The sequence below is a fragment of the Chiloscyllium plagiosum genome, unplaced genomic scaffold (genome assembly GCF_037043375.1).
Source record: "Chiloscyllium plagiosum isolate Xiang-an unplaced genomic scaffold, Cpla_swu_hap1 HiC_scaffold_4, whole genome shotgun sequence".
Lineage (NCBI taxonomy): Eukaryota > Metazoa > Chordata > Chondrichthyes > Orectolobiformes > Hemiscylliidae > Chiloscyllium > Chiloscyllium plagiosum.
The window spans coordinates 39,191,423-39,218,162 of record NW_028270142.1 but is presented as its reverse complement, the minus strand read 5'-3'; the positions used below and the strand labels follow the sequence as shown (position 1 = coordinate 39,218,162).

The 26,740-nt window shown below is 39.8% G+C and overlaps 1 protein-coding gene across 10 annotated transcripts in view; it reads right to left on the bottom strand.

Annotated features, from left to right (window-relative positions):
* Window positions 1-26,740, bottom strand: part of bbs9 (Bardet-Biedl syndrome 9) — a 533,593-nt gene that overhangs the window by 379,295 nt on the left and 127,558 nt on the right. For all 10 annotated transcript variants that reach the window (XM_043688767.2, XM_043688773.2, XM_043688770.2 and 7 more), the window contains 4 exons: window positions 22,664-22,804; window positions 19,317-19,412; window positions 7,453-7,625; window positions 7,132-7,284 (listed from right to left, as the gene is read on the bottom strand). In XM_043688767.2, coding sequence (XP_043544702.2) covers window positions 7,132-7,284; window positions 7,453-7,625; window positions 19,317-19,412; window positions 22,664-22,804 — 563 coding nt within the window. The remainder of the gene's footprint in view (window positions 1-7,131; window positions 7,285-7,452; window positions 7,626-19,316; window positions 19,413-22,663; window positions 22,805-26,740) is intronic.

Here is a 26,740-nt window from a genome sequence, read left to right as displayed (position 1 = left end):
GTTGCAATTGTACTAGTTTCCACCAATTCCTCAGGCAGCTCATTCCATACACGTACCACCCTCTGCATGAAAAAGTTGCCCCGAGGTCTCTTTTATATTTTTCCCCTCTCACCCGAAACCTATGCCCTCTAGTTCTGGACTCTCCCACCCCAGGGAAAAGACTTTGTCTATTTAACCTATCCATGCCCCTCATGATTTTGTAAACCTCTAAAAGGTCACCTCTCAGCCTCCGACACTCTAGGGAAAACAGCCCCAGCCTGTTCAGCCTCTCCCTATAGCTCAAATCCTCCAATCCTGGCAACATCCTTGTAAATCTTTTCTGAACCCTTTCAAACTTCACAATATCTTTCCGATAGGAAGGAGACCAAAACTGCATGCAATAGTCCAATAGTGGCCTAACCAATGTCCTGTACAGCCACAACATGACCTCACAACTCCTGTACTCAATACTCTGACCAATAAATGAAAGCATACCAAATGCCTTCTTCACTATCCTATCTACCTGCAACTCCACTTTCAAAGAGCTATGAACCTACACTCCAAGGTCTCTTTGTTCAGCAACAGTCCCGAGGACCTTACCATTAAGTGTCTAAAGTCCTGCTAAGGTTTGCTTTCCCAAGATGCAGCACCTCACGTTTATCTAAATTCACTCCATCTGCCATTTCTCAGCCCATCGGCCCATCTGATCAAGATTCCATTGTAAAATGAGATAACCTTCTTCACTGTTTGTAAATATTAGGGTAGCAAGCATTGCAACTACCCTATTGGTGAAGGTCAAGTACAGTTATTTCCAGATGTCAACTCACTTCAAGTCAGCTAGTTCGGTAATCAAAAGCACCAGTATTGGGAAGCAGAGATTTTGCTGGGAAGGGCTGAATCTGCATCATCCTGGGGTCCAAAGTACGAGTGAATCAAATACTGGAGCTGTGAATAGGATTTTAAACTAAATGTGCGGATATCTGTTGTATGGAAAATTATGGAAGTGGGGAGGTCTCAGGAGCGGTTACTAAGTTTACAGAATAAATAATAGGACAGACCGTACTGAAAGGGTCAGGAATCTAACTTTAGGCACAGCAGATAAGGGGACAAACGTGAGAAGAGGGACAGGCAATACAGGACTGAAGGTGCAGTATACGGAACAAGGTAAATGAGCTTGTAATGCAGATTGATATTGGCAGATACAATGTTTGGGAATCACGGAGACGTGACTGTTAGGGGATCAGGGCTGGGAATTAATTATCAGAGGAGGCACATCCTATCAAAGGACAGGCAGATGGGCAGAGGGCAGAGGTTGCCTTGGTAATAAAACATTTAATTAAATTGATAGCAAGAAGTGATACAGCATTAGAAAGCGGAGAATCTGTGTAGGTAGAGCTGAGGATCTGCAAAGGTAAAAAAACACCTGACTGGAATTATGCACAGGCCTCCTAGCAGGATGTGGGGAAGAAAATAAGTCAGGATGTAGAAAAGGCATGTAAGAAAGGTAATATTACTATAATCAGAGGGGTCTCCAATATCAAGATGGACTGGGAAAATAAGTTTGGTAGCGGATCGCAAGAAAAGGAATTTGTGGAATGTCTGTAGATGATTTTGTGGAGCAGCTTGTTGTAGAGCCCATTAGGGAACAGACAATTCTGGATTTAGTGATCTGTAATGAAGCATACATGAATAGGGAGCTTAAGGTGAAGGAATCCCCAGGGGACAATGACCATAAATGATAGAATTCACTCTGCAATTTGGGAAGGAGAAGCTGGAATCAGGTGTAACAGTATTACAATTCAATAAAGATAACTACAAAGACATGAGAGAGGAGCTGACCAGCATTGATGGGAACAGAAGCCTAGCAGGAAAGATGATCAAACGGCAATCACAGGAGTTTCTGAGGTTAATCCAGGAGGGACAGCAGAAACCATCCCAAGGAAGAAGAAACACACTAAGAGCTGGATGAGGCAACCACAGGTGACAAGGGTAGTCAGAGACAGCATAAAATCAAAAGGAAAATCCTACAATATGGTGAAGATTAGTAGGAAGCCAGAGGATTGAGAAGTATGTAAAAACCAGCAATGGATAAAAAAGCTATGGGGGGGGGGGTGAAATATCAGAGTAATTAGCTAGTAATGTAAAAAAGATTGCAAGTGAGGTTGTAGGTTCGTTCGGTAAGTTGTGTGCTTTTCAGCAGATGTTTTGTCGCCTCACTAGGTGACTTTGTCAGTGTGTCTATGATAAAGTGTTGATGGTCTATCCCACCTAGTATTTATGCGTCTCTGTTTTTTGGTACTTCTGGTTCTGTATGAGTACTTTGTATTTGGGGTCTAGTTCAATGTTTTTATTGACTGAGTTCCGGTTGGAATGCCAGGCTTCAAGAAATTCTCTCGGGTAACTCTGTTTTGCCTGTGCCATTGGTATATCATTGATTAGACTGTAAACTTGTCCATTGAATGTAAAGTGAGTAGTGAGGCATAAGTCCAGACCACCAAGACTTTATCAAAGACATGCTGACAATGTCACCGAGCGAGATGACACAATGTGTGCAGAAAAACACACCAGTCGGCAATTAAGCCTACAGCCTCAGCCACAACCTAAGCTACAAACCTCTTAGCAACTCTAAAGATTGCAAGTGTTATGTTAAATATGTAAAAGGTAAATGAGAGGCAAGAGTGGACATTGAACTGCTGTAAAATGAGGCTAGTGAAGTAGTAATGGGGAACAAAGAAATGACGGAGAGGCGAATAGGTACTTTACATTAGTTTTCACACTGGAAGACACCAGCAGCATACTAGCACTACAAGAGAGTCAGGGGCAGAGGTGAGGCTAGTAACAATCACTCAGGAGATGGTTGCTGGGGAATCTGAAAGGTCTGCACACTCTGAACACCTGGAGCAGATGGACTAAACCTAAGAGTTCAGGAAAAATCTGAGGAGATGCATTGGTGGTGATCTTTCAGCAATCATTGGAGTCAGGGGATATCTCGAGGCCTGGAAAATGAATTAATGTAACATCCCTGTTAAGAAGGGAAGATGCAGAATACAGGAAACTATGACCTTGATCATTGGTAAGATTTTAGAATTCATTATTAATGATGAGATTGCAGAGTACTTGAAAGTTCATGTAAGATATGCCTTGAGTCAGCACAGCTTTGTCAATGGGAGGTTATAGAGTCGAAGATGTACAGCATAGAAACAGAACCTTCGGGTCCAACTCGTCCATGCTAACCAGATATCCTAAATTAATCTAGTCCCATTTGCCAGCACTTGGCCCATATCCCTCTAAAGTCTTCCTATTCATATACCTAGCCAAGTGCCTTTTAAATATTGTAATTGCACCAGCCTCTTCCACTTCCTCTGGCAGCTCATTCCATTCCATACATGCATCACCCTCTGTGTGAAAACGTTGCCTCTTAGATCCTTTTTAAATCTTTCCCCTCTTACCCAAAACTGTTTCCCTCTAGTTCTGGACCACCTCCCATGCCTTCGCACCCCCCCCCCACCCCCACCCCCAACCCCACACCCCACACCCCAGGGAAAAGATTTGTCTATTTACCCTAATCAGGCCCCTGATGATTTTATAAACCTCTATGTTGTCACCCCTCAGCCTCCGATGCTCCAGGGAAAACAGCCTCAGTCTATTCAGCCTCTCCCTATAGCTTAACCCTGGCAATATCCTTGTTGATCTTTTCTAAACCCTTTCAAGTTTCACAATATTCTTCCTATAGGAGGAAGACTAGAATGGCACACAATATTCCAAAAATGGCCTAACCAATGTCCTATACAGCCCTCAACATGACCTCCCAACTCCTATACTCAATTCTCTGACCAATAAAGTTAAAAATCACACAACACCTGGTTATCGTCCAACAGGTTTATTTGGAAGCACTAGCTTTCTGAGTCCTGCTCCTTCATCAGGTAGCTGTGGAGCAGGACCATAAGATACAGAATTTATAGCAAAAGATTACAGTGCCATGCAATATTTTAAGAGGACAAGAATACAAGAGCAGAAATGTACTGCTGAGACTGTATATGGCTCTGGTCAGACGACATTTGGAATACTGTCAGTGGGTTTAGTCCCCGCATCTAAGGAAAGATGTGCGGGCCTTAGAGGGGGGTCCAGAGGAGGTTTACAACAATTATCCTGAGGATGGAGAGTTTGTCATATGATGAGTGGGTCTGTACTCACTGTAGCTTAGGAGGATAAGAGTTGGGGGGTGGGGGGTGGGGGGGTTTCATTGAAACATACAGAATATTGAATGGCCTGTATACAGTGGATGTAGAGAAGATTTGTCCACTATTAGGAGCGTCTAAGTTCCGAGGGTACAGCCTCAGAGTGAAGAGATGGCCCTTTAAAACTGAGGCGAAGAGAAATTTCTTCTGCCAGAGGGTGGAACCTCAATGCCACCATGCATTGTGGAGGCCAAGTCATAGAGTGTATGTAAGACAGAGATAGATCGGTCTTTGATTGGTAAAGCAATCAATGCTCACAGAGAAAAGGCAGAGGAATGGAACTGAGAAATATATCAGCCATGATTGAACGGTGGAGCAGATTGGATAGTCCGAATAGCCTAATTCTGCTCCAATATTTTATAATCTTTAATGTTGAAATGAAAGATGAACTACATCTTTTAACAAACATAGCATCTTTTACCAAACACAGGAAGATAGCAATGCATTCACATCAGTTATCATATGAAACAGAATCATAGAATGGTTCTAGCACAAGAGACAGTCATTTGGCCCATCACTTCAGTGTTAGGTCTCCGCAAAGGCAGCTCACCTTGTATCCCTCCATTTTCTTTCCCAACTACCCTGCAATTTTCTGCATTCAGATAATTATCCACTTCCATTTTAAAAGCCACAATTGAATCTGCCTCCACTATATTCTTCGGCAATGCATTCCAGATCCTAACCATTCTCTGCACATAGAAATTCTTCATGTTGCCATCGCTTCCTTTACTAATCACTTTAAATTAGTGTCCTCTGGTTCTTGATCTGTTCACCAGTAGGAACAGTTCCTTCCTTTCTATTGCTACACTATTAATCTAGAAACTCAATTAATGTTCTGGAGACGTGAGTTCAAATCCTGCCTCAGTAGAATTCAATTTTAAAAGGTCTGGAATTAAGAATCTACTGATGACCAAGAAATTATGCTAATATCCTCCAGAGAAGGAAATTTACCATCCTCACCTAGTCCATCCTCATCCTTATGTGACTCCAGAACCACAGCAATTTGGTTGACTCTCAACTGCCCTCTGAAATGGCCTAGCAAACCACTCAGTTCAAAGACAGGCATGGACTGACAATAAATCCTGACTAGTCAGTGACATCTATGTCGCATGAGAGAATTTTAAAAAATCAAAGCTGGACAAATCTCTTCTCAATCTCTTCTCCAATAGCACAGCCCAGACTTCACAATCTACACACACAAGCAAAATTTCTCATTCTTGCAAACATTCTTGTAAATTATTTCTGTCTCCTTTTTAATTCCTTTGCATTCTTACTAAAACATGGTGCCTAAAGTTTGCTACAATAGTCCAGATGAGACCAAACCAGTGTTTAATGCAGCTTCATCAAAATTCCATGGTTTTTGTGTTAGATTAGATTACATTACAGTGTGGAAACAGGCCCTTCGGCCCAACAAGTCCACACCGACCCACCGAAGCGCAACCCACCCATACCCCTACATTTACCCCTTACCTAACACTACAGGCAATTTAGCATGACCAATTCACCTGACCTGCACATCTTTGGACTGTGGGAGGAAACCGGAGCACCCGGAGGAAACCCACGCAGACACGGGGAGAACGTGCAAACTCCACACAGACAGTCGCCTGAGGCGGGAATTGAACCCGGGTCTCCGGCGCTGTGAGGCAGCAGTGCTAACCACTGTGCCACCGTGCCGCCCACAATTTCTATTTGGAAAAATCAGGCACTTTATTAATAATACTCTTAATCTACCCTGCCACCTTCAATGACTTGTTTATCTAAACCCTGAGTTCTCTTGCCACTCCACCAACTTTAGAATTGTATCCTTTATTTTTTTCAATTCCTCTCTCTTTCTTCCAAAAAGAATCAGTTCATAATCTTCTCCATTGAATTTCATCTGCTACCAGCTTGCTTATTCTACAAGCCAGTCTGTACCTTTTTATGGTTTAAACCTAGTTCACAATGCTTCACAATACATGGTTCACAAATTTTGGAGCTGTGCCCTATACACTAAAGTCTAATTCATTAACACATATAAAGAAAAGCAAACTTGATCCTGGGGAAGCCCAATGTGAAGTTATCATCCCCTGCCCACCATCCCCCACAATTACTCTTTTTCTTTATTCTTTCATGGGATAAAAGGCGTTGCTGGCAAGCATGTTGCCAACTCTAACAGCTCTTGAATTAAATAGCTTTTTAGGCCACTTCAGAGATCAATTAAGAGTCAACCAATTGCTGTGGATCTGGAATCACATGTAGGCTCAATCAGGTAAGGATGGTAGATTTCCTTCAAATTAGTGAATTAGATGGGTGTTTATAATAATCAATGTCAGCATCACCAAGACTACCTGGATATTCCAGCTTTATTAATTGGTATTAAATACCACCAGCTGCCACTTGTGGGTGGCACGGTGGCACAGTGGTTAGCACTGCTGCCTCACAGCGCCTGGAACCCGGGTTCAATTCCCGCCTCAGGCGACTGACTGTGTGGAGTTTGCACGTTCTCCCCGTGTCTGCGTGGGTTTCCTCCGGGTGCTCCGGTTTCCTCCCACAGTCCAAAGATGTGCAGGTCAGGTGAATTGGCCATGCTAAATTGCCCGTAGTGTTAGGTAAGGGGTAAATGTAGGGGTATGGGTGGGTTGCGCTTCGGCGGGTCGGTGTGGACTTGTTGGGCCGAAGGGCCTGTTTCCACACTGTAATGTAATCTAATCTAATTTAATCACTGTGGGATTTGAATCCATGTAACCATAGCATTATCGTGGGCATATGGAAGACTTATCCAGTAATATATGTACTATACCAGTACTCTCCTGATCACATATATACAATGATTATAGTGACTTAACACCAGAACATTAGAATGATTAGTGTGTGAAAAGCAATAACTATGGAACACTTTGGAGTAACTATTAAATAATTTTTTAAACATACTAACCTGTCGGTATGTTCCATCCAGTAAAGTATCCAGATTGCGTAGAGGTGTAGGAGTTTTGTCTTTGAAATGTGTTAAAAGTCGGCGTTGAATAGCCCTGTACTGCACAGCCCTTTCTGAAAGAAGCTCCTTATATTTTTCAGCATTTATCCGCAACTACAAAAATAACAGAGAGGACCTCACTCTGGTCTGTTTTTTCAAACATAAAATTAAAAACTGCTCTTTGAGCTGAGTACATTTGCACAGAATAGAAAATAAAATTAATCTATGACATTATCTCACTATGATAGCAATATAATTAATGTTAAGCTAAGACAAACAGACCTCAAAATGACGATCGATTAGTTGAAAGTATTCCTGCAAAGGAAGAGGTCCGGGGAACATGCACCTGAAGTCTTTGGCTTCTTCCCTCACAAAATATTCTTCTAAACGCTGAATAAGTTCTTTTGTTATTAGCCAGAGGTCTTCAAATTGATCACATTGGATTCTGTACCGGCCTAAAATGTTGAATTAAAATACATAAAATGTTTCTTCCTGCAAACTCATTTGAACGGAAAGAGAATTGCAAAGGTTTTCAGTCACTTTTACTACATTACAGACTACAAATTTTATTTGTCACTGATATATAATGTTCCTTGGAGTTCAAATATATTCCTAATTGTGCTGCAATTCTTAAAGGCAGTAATATTTTTAAACATTTATGTTATTTATCATCGTCATGTTCATTATAGGTCCAAAATTTCCTTCAGAAAATGTCATAATAAGAAGTGTCATTTATATAATTATCAGTATGTAATAATTCATATTTAATACTTTTCTAAAGAATGTAATTGAGTAAGTGTAAGATTGTAACTTCACTTCAAATACCATGTAACAAACCAATTCAAGAAAACTTATTTTCTTCTCTGCTTCAACCCGACAGATCACCATTTGCAATCATTTGATGGATCTTAAGATAATGTAATCACGCTCAACTTACAAAGGAAAGTCTGGCAACACTCAGAAGAGAATCAGAGCTCGGAAACACTATTGCCTGGAATATTCATGAGTACTGGAAAAACTGAAGGAACTAAAATCAGACAAATGCCAAGCACCTGATGGCCTTTATCCTGAGGTCCTTTAAGAGTTAACTGCAGTTAGAATGGATGTATCAGTTATGAATTTCCAGCATTCCCTAAATTCTACTACAATCCCAGCAGATCGGAAGTTAACCAATGTAACACTGCTATTTAATAAAGGAGGGAGAAAAAAGTTGGTTAACTTGACATTGGCAATTGGGAAAATGCTAGAATCCATAATTAAGGGAGTCTTAACAATGTGCTAAGAAAATTATAATCTGATCTAGTACAATCAACATGGTTGTATGCAAGGAAAGTCATTGGAAAATTTATTAGAGTTTGTTTTTGAGAATGGAACTAGTAGATATCACATAATTGAACTTCCAAGAAGTATTTGAGGCAATGTGAATGCAAAGATAACTTTTTTTGAACTGTGGACTAAAAATGGGAATACATATTGCATTAAACTGTGGAAACTGTGTAAGAAGTTACTTGTTCTAAAGCAAATTACTGGAGTATATTATGAATTATACATGTAAAGTTGCCTTAATGCAGCAGTGAGGGGGGAAATCAGAAAAATCTGCATCACTTATGTTCAAGGCAATTCTGCCCAGAGACTGTCTTTTGATTGGCTTTTCAAATATCCACTTCGGTTAAAAAGGGGGGAGAGCAGATTATTATCTGAAATCACTATAAATTGAGAGAGGAAATGTGCAATGAATTCTGGGTGTCCTTGTACATCAGTCACTAAAGGTAAGCATGCAGGTGGTAAAGATGGCAGATGAATGTTGGTGTTCATAGCAAGAGGATTTCATATGAGAGCAGGGATGTCTTGCTGTAATTATACAGGACACTGTTGAGATTACAACTGGAATATTGTGCGCCGTTTTGGTCTCGTTATCTGAGGAAGGATGTTCTTGCTATGAAGGGAGTGGAGTCAAGATTTTCCAGATTGATTACTGTAAAGGCAGGGCTGATGTATCGGGAGAGATTGAATCAGTTAGGAGTAAGTTTGCTAGAGTTCAGATGAATGAGGGGGAATCTCATAGAATCCTATAGAATTCTAACAGGACTGGACAGGATATATGCAAGAAGGATTCTCCTGATGGGGAGGTTGTCCAGAACCAAGAGTCACAGTCGAAGGATACAGAGTAAAATGTGAAAGGAGAATTTTTTTCTCTCAGAATGGTGAGCCAGTGGAATACATTACCACAGAAAGCAGTCAAGCTCAAAACATTGTACAGTTTCAAGGAGTTGAACATAGCACTTAGGGCTAAAGGGATCAATTAATATGGGGGGGAAGTCAGGAAGAGGCTATTGAGTTGGGTGATCAGCCATGATCATAATGAATGGCAGAGCTGACTCGAACAATCGAATGGCTTAAATCTGCTCCTGATTCTATATGTTTCTGATACAGTAGAAACATCTAGCTTCCATGGAGAAAGCATCCATTAGTCTTTCTCTCTCTTCTGGATAGAGAAATAAAAGAAAATCCCAAGTGGCCAGCTACTGTCCATCAACTTTCCCCTGGAAGCTGTTTTTCTTCTGCAAATTATGTGAAAAGAGGAAAGGGAAAACAACCTATCGAGATACAACCTATACTGACCTCTCAACCAGTAAATGAAATACTGAGAATCTATATACACACAGTCTCGTGCTATAAGCAAAAAGTCAGAAGCAATTGAAAGGAACAGAAAGAAAACAACTCATCAACATCCATATTCTGAACTAGTGCTATCAAGCAGTTTTATTTGTTTTGTTCATCCACAATATTCATGCTTGCCTGTGTTTGTGGTCTGTCCATATGTGAATGGGAATTTTTAAAAGGGATAACATTAATGTTCTCAGTAATACATTAGCAATTCACCTTTTCTACATTTTACTGATGGTTAAAATCACAGTTGATTACAATAAATAGTTTTTTTTTGCTCATGGGAAAAAAACCCGTGTCCTTTAATTTAACCTAAATTAGACAGTTCAGTAGAATTGGGCCATTTGGTGATCTAATCAAATTTTCACATTTGTGACAACTCCATGAATATGGGACTTGATTTCTAGTGCATTACTCCAATGAGTCCTGACACCATATAAAACATTAATGTGTAACATAGGACTCATCAAATTAGGGATAACAGGAAGATTATGTGTAAGGTTATGAGTGATCTTCCAACCAGTAGCTGTAACTAATGGAGTAACACAAGGATCAATAAGCCTCAGCTATTTACAACATGTAAGAATGACTTAAATGAAGAAAGTGAGAGTGGTGTATCCAAATTTTTTGACAATACAAAACTGGGTGGGAATGAGAGAGAAGACACAAAGTGACTGCAAAAAGAATTCAGGTTAGAAAATTGGGAAACAAAGTGGCAGATGGAGGATAATGTACAGAACGACGATGTTATTCACTTTCATCCAAACAGTAAAAGAATATTTTCATAGGCATGAAACTTTGAAATGTTGATTCTCAGACAGACTTGGGTTCACTCATACAAGGAACACAGGTACATAAAGTAATGGTTTATGCAATTGCTATTTAGGCTCTCCTTGCAAAAGGTTTGAATCTCAAGAATAAAAAGTGCAGCAATTGTACAAGGCTTTGGTGAAACTACACCTGGAACACGAGGAGTAGAATGTCAGAGCAGGCTTGAAGAACCAGATGGCCAATAACTGGTCCTTTTTTATATACTCTTACGTAAATATAATAGCCCCTGATGGATGTGTAAAGCAAGGAAGAGGCACAATCCATGAATCAAACCATAAGACACAGGAGATGAAATAGGTCTTTCGGCCAATCACATCCTCTTCACCATACAATGAGATCAAGGGCTATCTGACAATCCTCAATTTCACTTTTCCCCATAAACCTTGATCCCCTTACAGATTTAAAATCTGTCTGTCTGAGCCTTGAATATTTCTAACTACCCAGCCTCAACAACCCTCTGTAGTAAAGGATTTCCAAAACTCGATATCCTCAGAAGAAAATAAACCCTCCTCATCTCTGTCTTAACTGAGTAATCCCCTATTCCAGGGGTAACAACCTTTTTACGTCTACCCTATCAAGCTCCCTAAAACTCTCATATGTTTTAATAAAGCTACCTTTCATTCTTCTAGAACATCTTGACACCAAGAACAGTTACATAAGAATCCTATTCATTGACTACAGTTCAGCCTTCAACATTATTATCCCCTCAAGACTGATTACTAAACTTAGTGATTTCAGACTAAAACCCCACTCTCTGCAACTGGATCCTCAGTTTCATGACCCATAAGTCACAATCAGTGATGACTGGGGACATTATTTCATCCCCACTTACATTCAACACTGGACCCCCCAGGGGTGCGTACTCAGCACCCTACGGTACTCACTGTATATCCATGACCGTATCGTCAAATACCAGACTAATGCCATTTACAAGTTTGCTGATGACACCACCACAGTCGGTCGAATTTCAGATGGCGACAAAACAGACTACAGACAGAAGGTGGAAGACCTGGAAAAGTGGTGCACTGAGAACAACCTAGCTCTCAGCTGGCAAAACCAAGGAACGCTTTATTGACTTACAGTGGGATGTTACACATGCCCGCCTACACGTTAACAGCACAGAGGTGGAATAAGTTAAGTGTGTCAAGGTCCTGGGAGTGGTCATCCATAACAAGCTTTCTTGGACTCTTCATGAGAACACACTGGTTAGAAAGGCCCAACAATGTCTCTTCTTCCACATGCAGCTGAGGAAATTTGGCATGACTGCGAATACTCTTGCCAACTTTTGTAGGTGCACCATTGAGAGCATTCCGTCTGGATGTAGCGCTATCTGGTATCGCAACTGTACCATTCAAGAGCGGAGACGGTTACAGAGAATGGTGAACTCGGCCTGGACAATCACAAAGGTCAACCTCCCATCTATAGAATCCATTTACCAGGCCCGCTGTCAAGGAAAGGCCGCCAGCATTCTCAAAGATCCATCCCACTTTGGCAATATTTTTCTACAACCTCTACCATCGGGGAGAATGTACAGAAGCCTGAACACATGCACCAGCCAGTTTCAAAACAGTTTCTACCCTACTGTTGTTAAAATACTGAATGGTCTCACAAACTCTTAACATTTGCCTGTACCTGTGTTTTTGTTTTTGCTGCTCTTTACCTATTATTTATATATGCTACTTAACTCTGTGATCCGCCTGTATTGCTCGCAAGACAAAACTTTTCACTGTACCTTGGTACACGTGACAATAAATTCAATTCAATTTAATTCTAAAATTCAATGAATATCAGCCCAATATTCAAACTTCCTCATAAGAAAATCCCTCCATAGCCAGGATCAACCTAGTGAGCCTTCCCTGGATTGACTCCAATGCCAGTATGTCTTTCCTCAGATAAAGAGACCAAACTGTTCATAATTTTCTCGGTATGGTACAACTTGTGCCTTATTTATTTTTAAGCAGAACTTCTCTATTTTTATACTCCAATCCTGTTGAAATAAAATCCAAAATCTATTTGCCTTCGCTGAACCTGCATGCTAGCCTTTTCTGATTATATGGAAGCTACCACAATCCTTGCGTGCCACAGTTTTCTGCAGTATTTTTCTATTTAAATAATATTCAGCTTTTCTATTCATCCTGCCAAAGTGTATAGAAGAGAATCATAGAATCCCTACAGTGTGGAAATAGGCCATTCAGCCCAACAAGTCCACACTGACCTTCTGAAGAGTAAACCGCCCAGATCAATTCCCCTTTCCCTATTACCCTTGACTAATGCATCTAACCTGTACATATTTGGATTGTGGGAGGAAACCGGAGCACCCAGAGAAAACCCACACAGACATGGGGAGAATGTGCAAACTCCACACAGCCAGTCCCCCGAAGCTGGAATCGAACACAGGTCCCTGGCAATGTGAGGCAGCAGTGCTAACCACTTAGCCACTGTGCCGCCATAATCTCATATTTTTCCACATTATATTCCATCTGCAAAGTTTTTGTCCTCTCACTTAATCACTATATCCCTCTCAGTTCCCAACATTAATCTCCCTGTAATCACGTCTATGTAATGGCTATTGGATCAAATCTATTAAGCTCTATTTGTGCCATCAATTCATTTATTGTGTTCCAAATACTAAGTGCATTTAAGTAAAGAACAATTAACTTGCCTTTATACCATTTTCCTCCCCTTAATGCTACTTGCTGATTTTTAAAAATGTTTCGTACACTCTGTCCCTGCCTGTCCAAATCTGGTTTTATGACCTAAGTAGATGCCCTGTAATGCTGATATCCTTTTGTTTCATAAGCTAAGGTAATCCCTCTCCAAGAATCATCACCCCGCCTCACCCCCAACCCCCCCACAGCTCCCCCTTATTTAATTTAAAGTATTCTCTACGATCCTAGATTCACTAAGACACTGGTCCCAGCACAGTTCAAGTGAAGCCCATCCCACTGGAATTGCTGCCTTTTACCCTAGTGCCAGAGCCCCCATGAACTAAAACACATTGTACAAACGCAGGGCTAAGGCTCTTCACATACTAGCCCTGGGTCCCTATACCTGCCTCACTTGCAGACACAACCTTCTGTCTCTGATCTTAGACCAAATTTGAATTATCCAGTCGAACTGCCTGCCGCAACAAAGTTAACAGTTATTTTACCCCCTCCCTAATGTGGCATAATCGGTCCAGCTCCTCTGAAATTCCTTGAGCTGCAAATATTTATGTGTTCACTCTGGATTGTCATGATGCACTGGAGCCCTGGATCACAGCAGAGACACACAGCTCAGTGAGCAGAACCATCTTGAAGTAGTAACATAGGATTGAAATGAGGCCATTTAACCCTCGAGCCTGTTTCACCACAATTGAAATACATTATATTTTTATCCAACTCAAGTCAATTGTTGCATAACCTTTAATAATTCCACCCAACAAAAAAAACTGATAAGTTTTGAAATTTTCAATTGAACTCTAGTCTTTACAGCCTTTCAAGGGAGAGGGTTCCAGAATTTCATTTGTGTAAAGATGTTATTCTGAAATGAACCCTGAATATCCTGACTCTGATTTTAAGTTTCAGTTCAATTTATCTGTACTCCTCACAACCCATTACCCCTCTGGGAAATAGTTTCTTCTTATCTAATTTGTTGAATCCTTCAATCATATTAAATAGCTCAATTTGATCACCATAATGTTTCATAATGAAAAAAGTAATATGCATTTTTTTCTAGTGCCCCTGTGCTGTACCCACCCCAGAACTTATGTATCTTACCTAAGATGGAATACAATAATGCAGCATTTAGTTACCCATCTCTCTAGCTCAGGTTTTGTTGCCACCAGCAGATACCTTACTTTCTCCCAAAATGCAACGCTCCGAGATGTCCTGCTATGCTGAACATCAATTATCTGTAGTCCAACTGCTGAAGTACAATTTACAAGTGAAGGAGCACATCAGAACCTAAGGCTGATGAAGAAGGGAAGGTTAACTTGAAGTTGAGCCACTTGTGATATTTTTAATGTGGTTCCCTTACTGGAGTATTAAACTGAGGGTTCTGCAAGAGGAGGAAATGAAATATTCCTTTATGCAGTGCCCCTGTTAAATGGCAACTGAGCTTGGCTGCAATTTTGGATGGACAAACTATGTTGGCGTCTGCCATTTCACTGCTGGCTGACATAGAAACCCTTATAATGTTTATTTCAAATTTTTCTGCAAGAGAAGTAGTTTTCTCAGTGGAAGCTACAATGATAAATTACATTACCAATCAATTCAAGGGTTATTGGTAGTCCCTGGATGCAGTATAAGATGAAAATGATTATTAATGTTGCAACCTAATTGTCCTGTAATAATGTTTTACTCGAAAGGAAACCTGGGGATTTTTCAAAATTGGCTTGTAGATAATGATAATGCAACTTTCCCACAGATTTCAAGAAAAGGTGTAATTTGCACATAATTCATGTGTTGTTTCAAGTTGCTTTTCCAAATAAGGTAATATTGGAAAGAAGCTTACATCATAAGCTATTCAAGATCACTATAACTCATTATAAACTGCTCTCTGCAGTCAAACTCTGTTATAGCAAATATTGAGAAATATAAATAAAGTTCTCTCATTCAATACTTTTGTTACAAATCACACAATACCAGATTATAGTCCAACAAGTTTATTTGAAATCACAAGCTTTTGGAGCGGCACTCCTTCGTCAGGTCCTGATGGAAGAGCGCCACTCTGAAAGCTCATGATTTCATGTAAACCTGTTGGACTATAGCCTGGTGTCGTGTAATTTTTGACTTTGTCCGCTCCAGTCCAACAACAGTACTTCCGCATCAATATTTTTGTTGTGCTGAGCAATAGTATCTCTGATCACTCTTGATGATCGCAGGCTCTTGGCTGAAGAATAGTGAGACACCAGATGCTTATATCCAGACAAACACAACAATTAACAGAAAACCCTAGTCACTGTACTCTGCTTCATTGCTTAGATCACGTGCTGCTAAATGTGATCTTGCCCTTCGTAGGTTGCAAACACTTTCAGACTAGGATCAGGGATTTTTTTTGTTTTAAAAAAAAAGACATTGCTTTATGAAACATGGAATATTCATTACATAAACAAAATACATATTCCACATCTGGTCAAAACATAAATAAAACTCAATTCAAACAGGGTTTTTAAGCAATTTCAAAGTCTCCTGCACTAAATCCCTACACAAAGTCACAGAGCTTTTAATTGGTTTTGTATGCGTGAGTCTCAGACAGACTGATTCGTGTTCCCTTACAATCAAGGCAAAGCTTCACATGTCATTAAATATATACCAGAAAAAAGGGAAGTAAATTCAGTTACAATCATAACTGATTTGAAGTAACCAGCCAGTCACATGATTGTAATAGTCTCGGTTTACAAATTACAGCTGTTAGATCAAGCAAACAGTCCCTCAGCATATCTGCAATGGAAAGTATGAATTGATATGACAGAGCAATAGCACAGGACAGATAGGTTTGAATCACAGATCAGATGTAAACATTTGAGTGATTGTAACATGGATGCCTTGTAAGAGCAAGAGGCAAATAATCAAAGCATGAAGGCTTGGTTCATTTGTCTATCTACCTGCTTAGGAAGCACATTCCCTCCAGATCATTAAATACCAATGCCGATTGTAATGTGTACCATCATTAGCAAGAAACTCCAATCAATAATACATTGCAAAACAAAATGCTACATTTTGTCACACCATAAGGAAATAATCAAAACTGACCAACAATTTTAAACACAGTTAACAATTTATAAAGAGCCCTGATATACAGTTACTTGAAATTGCAGCAAAGTATATCTGCAATTATAAAAAATCCCCAAATGCCCATCACTTGCATGACAGAGGATTGTGGCAAACACTGCAGGATTTCTTCAAAAACTACTGCACGACAACATCAAGATGTATCAGTACTGTTGCTAAATCTGATTAATAATTTATTGATTTAAATAGTTGGAATAATGTAAGAGGCATTCCTCCCTTCTTGCCCAGGATCACACTGGCACTCTGTCTTCTCTCCCTTAACTCAAGTTGACACTTCTATATTCACTCTAGTTTTAATTCAGATTTCTTCTAGCCTCACATCACAAAACATTTACATACCAGTGTTTGCCACTCTTATAAAGGCCATGACACATACTTCCTCTTGCCCCCAGTTCACATTAGCTCCTTCTTCATCTCACATCCTTTTCATTCACCATTTTGTCCTTGTCCTTTAATTTCAACTGGCATTCTTCACTGCTTTTTTTGTAAATATATATATTAGCAAATTTTTTTAAACTTTACAAACATATAAAATTATTGAAAAATACAATCAAAAACAAATATCAGTATAATAAAACAAAACACAAATTACAATACCACTACTGTCTACTAACGACTAATCTACCCTATAATACAAAACGAACCCTAACACTGTGCAAAGCAACATAAATAAATAAGTAAATAACTAATAGATCAAAAAAAAGAAAAGCAAAAAAAAAACAAAAAAACCTACAAAATACAGAACAGCTAAGCTCAGCACAAAGCGGCATTCTTCGCTTAGCCTTGCCAAGATTGGTTTGGAGTTTTTTTTCTCCACCTCCCTCCTAAATTACAGATATAAGTCCTGAATGTTTTGCCAATCACAATGCATCCTTCTTCCATGGTTTTCTCCTTCACTGCTGGTCTCACCACCTCCTTGATGTTGCTGCACACAAGTTCAAGCTGTAACTGTATATTTTGCACAGGTATTCCTCATCTTACGATAGTTTAGTCAATAGCAGTCCAAGAAGTAAATGCAAACATTAAAATAAAGAACACGAATAGGCTACTGAACCCATTAAGCCTACTCTGCCATTCAATAATGTCTTAGCTGACCTGATTTTAACCTTAACTCTACATTTCTGCATATCCCCGATTACCTTTCATCTTCGTGGTCATCAAGTATCAACCTCTGTATTAAAAATATTTAAAAATCTGCATCCACTGCATTTTGAGAAAGGGAATTCCAAGGACACACAACCCTCATAGAAAAAAATGTTTTGTCTTCTCTGTTCTAATTGGGTGAACCCTTATTTTTAAACTATGATGCATAGTTCTAGATTTCACATAAGAGGCAACATCCTTTTGACATCTGCTCAATCAAGTTCCTTTACTCTTTTAAACTCCAACAGAAAAGGATCTAGCCTGTCTAACCTTTCATCATAACGCAACCTGCTCATTCCAAGTATCAAGCTAGTAAACTTTCTATGCATTAACATGCTTCATAAGGATAGTGACTAGCACTGTAGAATAGTACTTCAGATGCAGTCTCACCAATTCCCTGTATAACATAAGCATAACCTCCTTATTCTTGCATTTAATTCCCCTTGCAATAAAATACAACATTATGTTAACTTTTCTGATTATTTTCTGTACACGCATAATAATCTTTTACGATTTATGCACGAGGACACCCAGACCTCTCTAGATCTCAGAGCTCTGCAGCCTCTCACCACTTAAATAATATGATTTGTTTTTATTTTTATTAATGCTAGTCAAATCCGAGTGTAACGTGAAGGGATGAATCAAGAAATCATTAATTCTTGCCTTAAAGATGAACAAGCAGATAAGGGCTTGGTATTTTGTCCTTTAGAATTGCAAATGTTTAGTTGGCATGGGTAGAGAATCATTACAGAAACTGTATTTGTCAGCTCCTTCATCTAAATCAGATATTACTTTGTATTTTTACTGAAAGCAAATTCAATTTTTGTTTATAAGATTATTATAGCCTTTCTGATGAAATTGGAAAAGCAGGCAGCAATTGTCATTTTTCAAATATACTGTTACAGAGGAAGACCTTTCTTTCAAAACGTCTGGCACTAACTTTTGTGCTCAATGCTGAAGTGAAACATACTTTTCAACACAAGAGTGACCTTTGATATGCAGTAGGAAATCTTGTTCACGGTGCCATCGATATGATTAAAGGGTGAAAGCCTTGAAATGTTATTCTTTAAGATTTCAATACATTTTACAGCGTTTCTGCTTAAACAAAGGGAATCATTCTGTCAATAGGATCAAAAGATGCAATTTACTAAGAAGCAATATAGTATGTGAATTAATATTTAGCACAATGAGAAAATCATGCAATTACTTCTGTATGCACACTTCCCATACAATGGGTCAGTCACTTATCTAACCTGGAAATAAAAGCTTTTTCTTTTAAGAAACATCTAGGTAAATCTGCGACATTCTCAATAACCTGCAATTTTCCTGCAACTGCCAGAGGCATTGGCATAGGTCAGTAAGTGACCCCAGCAGATCTCAATATCTTTTGGCTTAAAAGAAGTTAATTCAAACTTTAAGACAGTATCTCCAATTGAATCCAGATTTATTTTCCTTTGGTAAAACTGCCTATCAGATAACTATGTACAAAAATTGCTACAAGAAGACTTATTAGGAGCCAACATTTTCCAGTAATCATCCAATATGTCATTGCATGTTCCTGCTAAAAGAGGGAAAGGGGAAGCAGAAAATAGAAAGTAGATCCAAAGGAATTACTACAATCCTTGAAATCAGATATATTCCCTCCTGATTAATATGTCGCATGCCATGAGCAGTAGCGATTAGTTAATCTGAAGGCAGTTAATGGGGATAATCATAGATGATCATACTCACTTGAGGTCTTTGAGGCTAGAAGTGTAACTGTTGCCCCTGAGAGGAATTTAAATCCTAAAACATTTATCTGCTCATCATCTGATTCTCCAAGAAAATCTGTTTTCATAAAAAAAAACATAATTGTACCTATAACTGAATAATAACCACAGTAAATCATGATAAAAGGCACACTTTGAAATTATTGATCAAGCTAATCTTTGTGAAGATTTCAAATTTATGCATTTCTTAACTGATTGTTACAAATATTTTTAAATCAGAATTGAATTTCAAATGTTAAAATACTCTGTTACAATCACATATTGTGCCTTGCATAAATTAAGAAAATGTTTTTGGGGACCATTTATAAAAGCATAGCTAATGGGGTATAAAACACAATTCTATTGTCACAGATGAAGTTTGCGCGTTCCCTTACTCCTTGTGACCAGTATGTTTAGTATGGAGGAAGTGTGTCTTTTTATCCATTGATGTTTTATCTTTATTAAATAACAATACAGTAGCACATTTTGAGAGATTTATTTATTCTCAACCCCCTCAAATTAAACAAAATAACAAAATAACTTTAATTTATTCTAAAACACACACTTGAAGATCAGATTCAAGTCAAGACAATGTACTTTGAGATGATAATGATCCCAACCTTGGATTTTTTGATGTCCAGACACCTGCATAGCAAGCTTGTCATTCCTCCAAAGGCTTTGATGCTTTAAGCATGAATTGAGGATCATGTAAAGGAAAAGATTTTCAGCACGCTTTGAGGTTTCTTGGAGTTGAATTTTTTGGAGATTGGTTCTCACATGAACTTAAAGTGGAACAGGTTACATACTTTGGCTGCCTCATGCCTTGTAGCCTCATTGCAAATCTGATTCACATACTTCCTAATGATAGTTCAATGGCTTTGGCAGAAATGCCTGCCAATGATTCTTCAAACAAAACAGGCAGTTGCACCATGTGACTTGCACAAGTTCAAAGTCTTTTCCAACTAAGGAGGTTGTGTTCATGATGATGATATGTCCTGTGTTGTGGGTTACTATACCAAAGTTTGAGGCAGTGTCTTTATGTTTTATTAACCCATTCAATCTGATAATACCGCCCCCCCGTCCATTGGTTTCAATAAAGAGGATAGACTCTGATCTGTTTGGAATTTTATTTCCCTCCTGAGATAGGGGAGTGGTCCTAGGTCAGAAAATAAATCAAGTTACCCTCAGATGGCCATTTTTCAAGCCATTTGTGTCCAGTTTTAAAATATAAAATTAGTTTTGAGGTTTTATACACATGATAACAATTACAATCACTGAGCTTTGAATGTTCCAAATGGCAAAGCTTAAATAGTTCAGCCATTGCTCTGGTAATTTTCAGGTTTAATTCTGTGCTGAGTTCACTAATCTCAGCAATAAGGATGCTGTAGTTGGGCTCAAATACCCAGCTTAATGAAATAAAGTAAGATTACTAATCAGTAACATTTACAGGATAGTCTCTTGAGCTTGAAGTAATCCAAAGCTGTGCTGCCAATGTTGTTATTTGCACTATTACCAATTCACCTGTCACCCCTAAACTCGCTGATTTATTGCTCCTAGTCTGACAATGGGCTCAATCTAAAAAATTTCATTGTTAGTTTCAAATCTCTCTATAGCCTCGATGCCTTCCAACTTTTAACCTCCTCTATCTCCCTACATCCAGCTCTAAAGAATCCCTGATTTTAATAGTACACCATGAATAACAATGCCTTTAGTTTCCTAAACCTGAAGTTTTGGAATTCCTCTGCACCTCTCTTTATATCTCTGAGGTGCCCTTTAAAATATATATCTTCAATCAAGCATGTGATCCAGTGATGCTCTCTAAGTGGATTAGTGTCAAATTTTATATGAAAGCAAAACACAGATAAGAGAATGTTAAATTTTATTTTATAATGGAACTGAGAAGCACCTCAGGATTTTTAAAAATTATTATTTTCAAGATTGTGACAGCCTATGTGTTTTTGGGAAAAAAACTGAATAACAACTAAGATAAAATGACCATACATCCAGGTTCCTGACAGATAAACAATAGAAAGAAGGGTTTATAAAGCTAATTACAGGGATGAGCAGGTTCCTAGATATAGTCCTCTGTTCAGGTAGGTTAGTTGAATTGTTTTAGAATAAGTGAGAGTAAAGGAATTTCTTTCAGCAGAATTTGATTGAAATTATGTATGTTGGCAAAAATAGTTCAATTTTTTGTATCTGAAGGACTACTAATAGTGAGTTGAATTTCTGGTACAGCAAACTATAGAAAGAGCAAATTTCAGACACAAACTTCCATAATTGAATATCAGAAGCAGTAAAGTTCTGAAATGAGAGATGTCTAAAATATTAGAATGGTTATAAAGGGATTGGAAAGGATACCCTGCCAAAAGTAAATGGAATGTAAAGGAAATGTCAGCTTGTATTTTAATCCTTAACACAGCACCCAGATCGAGAGGTTAAATTTCCAAGTTTTGGCAACTATCTAACTTGAGAGATTTGAGGCATAAATCTAATGAATATGGATCAAAAGTGAAGTTATGACATTTAATTTAGAATACAAGTACCTGTGTTGGTTTTCTTAACCTTTAATGTGACTATTTAAAACATTGTGTAGTACTTGTGGTGATTCACAGACACAGTGAAATTCCAAAAAAAAAGTACAACCTCGAATATCCAAACAAGACAGGTGGGGAGTATTTTGTTCGGATAACTGATCGTTCAGATAACTGATCTGACCATAAACTAGTGGTAATTTATGAGTGCCAGTTATTCGAACATGTCTCGGTTATCCAGCAATACACACCATTATGCCGTCTAATTGATAACCGAATCGATACGATCTAAACAAGCAGTACTTTGAGTGCCAGTTATTGAACTTGCCTCGATTATGTGGCAATGCATGCCATAATGCTGTTTAACTGATAAAATGAATGCTGAGTTGTCTAAGCCGCTTTTACGGGACCTTGAGATCTTGTTTGGATAATCCAAAGTTCGGATATCTGATATTTGGATAAATGAGGTTGTACTATATTACCATTCTCTCGTGAGATCATGACACTACGTAAAACTCAAAGTCTCTGCAAGGATAAGGCCAAACTCAGCTGTGAACCTAAGTGATGGCATAATGGACCAGGGTTATACATTAAAAAATGGTACTAGAAACCATAAGATCACATTTGCAAAATGTCTTGCTCTTCAGCAGTGTAAGAAAGATAGGATGGAGGAAGTAATAATGCTCCAAGTAGAAAAATAGCAGTACTACAAAAATACATTTCAGGTTATTGCTAGCTAAATGTAATCTTGCTAATGCTGCTTTTATGAAAATATTATTGGTTGTAGAGCACTTACCTGGAAAGATTGACGAGAGACTTACAGGTGGCTGGTTTGTATCAATTGTTATTTTGTGAGCAGCATTCTTCGATGGTTGTATTGGTTGACAAATTAAGTTCAGTGGCAAACTAAACATACACCATACAATTCGAGGAACACCTGTAAGGCAACATTATTTTTAAACTTTGTAACAAGGACTTATGTGAAGCTTTATACTCTTCAATTACATTTTTAAGCTTACCTCCAAATAGTTATTGCTCATAGTTAAAAATCACACAACTCCAGGTTATAGTCCAACAGGTTTATTTGGAAGTACTAGCTTTCAGAGTAAGACACAGAATTATAGCAAAAATCTTATGATCCTGCTCCACAGCTACCTGATGAAGGAGCAGAGCTCCGAAAGCTGGTACTTCCAAATAAACCTGTCAGACTATAATCTGGTGTTGTGATTTTTAACTTTGTCCACCCCAGTCCAACACTGGCACCTCCACATCATATGTTGCTCATGTGATATGACTCCCCTCAATTGAACTTCATGATGCTAACATTGTTAAACCTTTAGCAATAGGAAAAAGTGATTTTCGTTCTGATTTCTCGATAGTCACAATCTATTGTATTCCATGCACAGTAACTTTGAGATATGCTTGTAAGCCAGGGTCAGATCTCTCTTCCCTTAAAGAAAATTTCTACATTTCTGCAAGCTGAAAATTTGTTAAACTGAGGTAGAGCTCCTTTCCTCAGTTCTTATGAAAACTCACCGACCTGAAATGTTAACTCACAACAGATGCTGCCTGATCTGGTGATATTTTCAGCATTTGGATTTCATTTCAGATTTCCAGCATCTCCAGTATTTTGCTTTCGAGTTATTACGGAAATTTATCTGTGGACGGTGAAGATAGCAACCTAATCCCAGACAAGATGAAACGAAATCATAAACAAAACTGTAACCTCTCTATCTTTTTACGTTTAAATTTTATTTCTTATAAAAATTGACAACTTTGCTAAAAACTTATAAACTGATCAAGACTGAACACACGATTATTTCCAGAAGTTTATGAACCATCCACATTGTGTAAACAATCAGCTAAAGACACATTGGACCCAGGGATGAGCCATTTGCTTCCAGCTAGCATTCAGCAAAAAATACCTAGTTTTTAGTTAGCTCATCACCTCAAATGAAGTCGAAATGTGAGGTAAAGCCACAGTTAGTTTAGTGAATTTCGAATTAGCTCACTGATATTGGTATCAACACTAGAAATGCCTCTTCCTGTCATTTGAGTGACTTACATGCCTGACAGGGAAGTCATCATGATCCAGAAGGTGGTTCTCCCAGGACAAATCTGAGCTGAGAACCTTTATCACCAGAAGATCTTGAGAGCATCGCTGGATCATGATTAGGAACAGAATTTGCATGATTGTCGGTTGAGCTGAGTTGCAATTGGTGGATCTCAATGCTGGCTTCAGCCTAACACCAATTCACTGACCAGCCAACTAGAACTATGGCCTCTGCTAGTGCCCGCACCCTAGGCCAGAGAGTCGGCAATGCAGTCTGGGTGACTGTGAAGAAGGTGGAGGAAGGATCACCAGGCAACCAGACCTTCTTTGTGAAGACAGTCCTCCTGGATTGTTGCGGATTCCAAGCAGCAGATATTTTCTGTTACCGGGGCTACTTCAACATTACCTTCAGGAGCATGAGCAATATGAGCATCTCTTGAAGGTACTTGAGGAGAAAGGTGGTGAGGTCCCCTCAGTCTGTGGCCTGTCTGCAGCACCATTGTTCGTTGTCCCTGCACAGAACAGCTGGATTGTTACAATCCATATGTATGATCCCCATGTCCTGACAGATGTTCTGACCTTTTTGGGAAAATTCTAACAGCTTGAAGGAGACAGCACTGACATAATGGACCCATTCGGAACCTGGACCAGCAAGCAGCGAGTCAAGGTGACCCCTCCACCCACCCACCAGCTTCGCAATCAGATGGAGCCCAGGCTATCTGACATATACACAGGGCAGTGTGGAACATGGTGAATCTGCGGGAGGTTAGGGCAGATGGCAACAGATTGCAAAGTGACCCTCTGCAGGAATGGGCGGCACGGTGGCACAGTGGTTAGCACTGCTGCCTCACAGCGCCAGAGACCCAGGTTCAATTCCCGCCTCAGGTGACTGACTATGTGGAGTTTGCACGTTCTCCCCGTGTCTGCGTGGGTTTCCTCCCAGAGTCCAAAGATGTGCAGGGCCAGGTGAATTGGCCATGCTAAAATGCCCGTAGTGTTAGGTAAGGGGTAAATGTAGGGGTATGGGTGGGTTGCGCTTCTGCAGGTCGGTGTGGACTTATTGGGCCGAAGGACCTGTTTCCACAATGTAATGTAATCTAATCTAAACACTGGACGTTGTGAGGGGCCCAGTGAAACTCAATCTCCTGCCCTTGGGAACCAGGAAGGTGACCACTGCACCACAGCTCTGGACAAACAGGAGCAGATACACTCCAAATAAGGAGCACAGCATGACAGTCCCTCTGTTGGACTCAGAACCAGACACTTCTGGCTTCAGACCAATGACATGAGGTCAGGGCAATTCTGCCCCTCTCCCCCCCGGAGGAACAAGATGGCTACCTCAGTGAGGAGACTGTCCAACAGTTTGCCCACACCATGGGGATGCAAAGACTTCCCCAGTGACGAAACCACAAGCACTGGTTTTATAGGTAATTCGATAAACTCTCAAAATGGATTTTTAAATTGCCAGCATTAATGTGTATAGCGATAAATCTGCTACATGATGTGTTCCCATGTTGACTTACATGTTGGCCAACATCAAACAGACTTCCTGTTTCTGGAATGTGAGATACCATACCTCAGTAGCTACAGGAAATGGTCAAGCCTCTGGATCCACAGGCCTTCAATTTGGTCAGTGGGAAATGCATGCCATTCCTCCAGCCTGGGTATTTTGCTCTAAGGACCTAATTTCACCATCTCCAAGGCCAAGGAGGTGGTGGGCTGATTCCACCTTGCTTCAAATGTTATGTACAGAAACACCCCCCAAGACTAATTAATGTGTATGCCCCAGGAGTAAAGACTGAGCGGCTAGCTGCCCTGCAGCAGCTCCCACTATAGCTGGCAACATCCTGGCCATCCACATCAGTGATGCAATCAAAGTCTCCAGTCATTCTGGCTAGAGACTTCAACTGCATCATCGATATGGAGGGACAAACCATAGGGGCTGACAGCAACTGGGCACCTATGAAAACAGTTAAAGTTGCCAAGTTGCACAACATCATCAACATCTCTCCAAACAGAGCACAGCATAAATACACCTGTCACGACCACACAGATCCATTCACTCCAGGATAGATTTCCTGTTTGCATTCCACACGTTCTCGGTCAGATCAATCTGGTGTTCTTCTCTGACCACGACCTTCTGTTGGCCAATTGTCACCGATAGGGTGATCAACGGGTTGGCAAGGGAATGTGGCAGCTGAAAGTGAAACTGCTGACTCCAGAACACATTGAGGAGCTCAAAAGGGATTACACAAGTTGGAGAACTGTGAAACTCAGTCAAAGGGAACATCAAGAGGTTCTTTATCCTCAAAAATGTTCAGAAGGCGAGAGCGCGAGGTGGGGGGGGGGGGGGGGGGGAGAGGGACAGAGACACAGGGAGAACTGTGCAAACTCCAGAAAAGCATGCAGAACCTACTCCTGATGTAGACGATGAGAGGTGGTGTCACTGAATATCTCCAGGAGGTGAGGAGCCAGCAAACCTTGCTCTTTACCTTGGAGATCTCCTAGATAATCTTCTGGTCCAGGGTGCACTCTGTGCAGAAGGATGAGATGTGCTGACATTTCTTCTTCTAGAAGATACACAGGGAGAGCTCTGTGTTCAGCAGCCTGAAGAAAGAAGATGGCTCGGTAACATCGTCTCAGTCTGACATCCTGAATATCAGCAAATCCTTTTATGCCAGACTATATGACATGAAGCCCACTGACAGCACGGCCACCCAATCATTCCTGTCCTCTAACATGGAAGTCTTAGATGACAGCCGCAGGAGAAGCTGGATCAGCCATTATCTCTAGATGTAGATAGGCAGGAGGCTGGAAGAA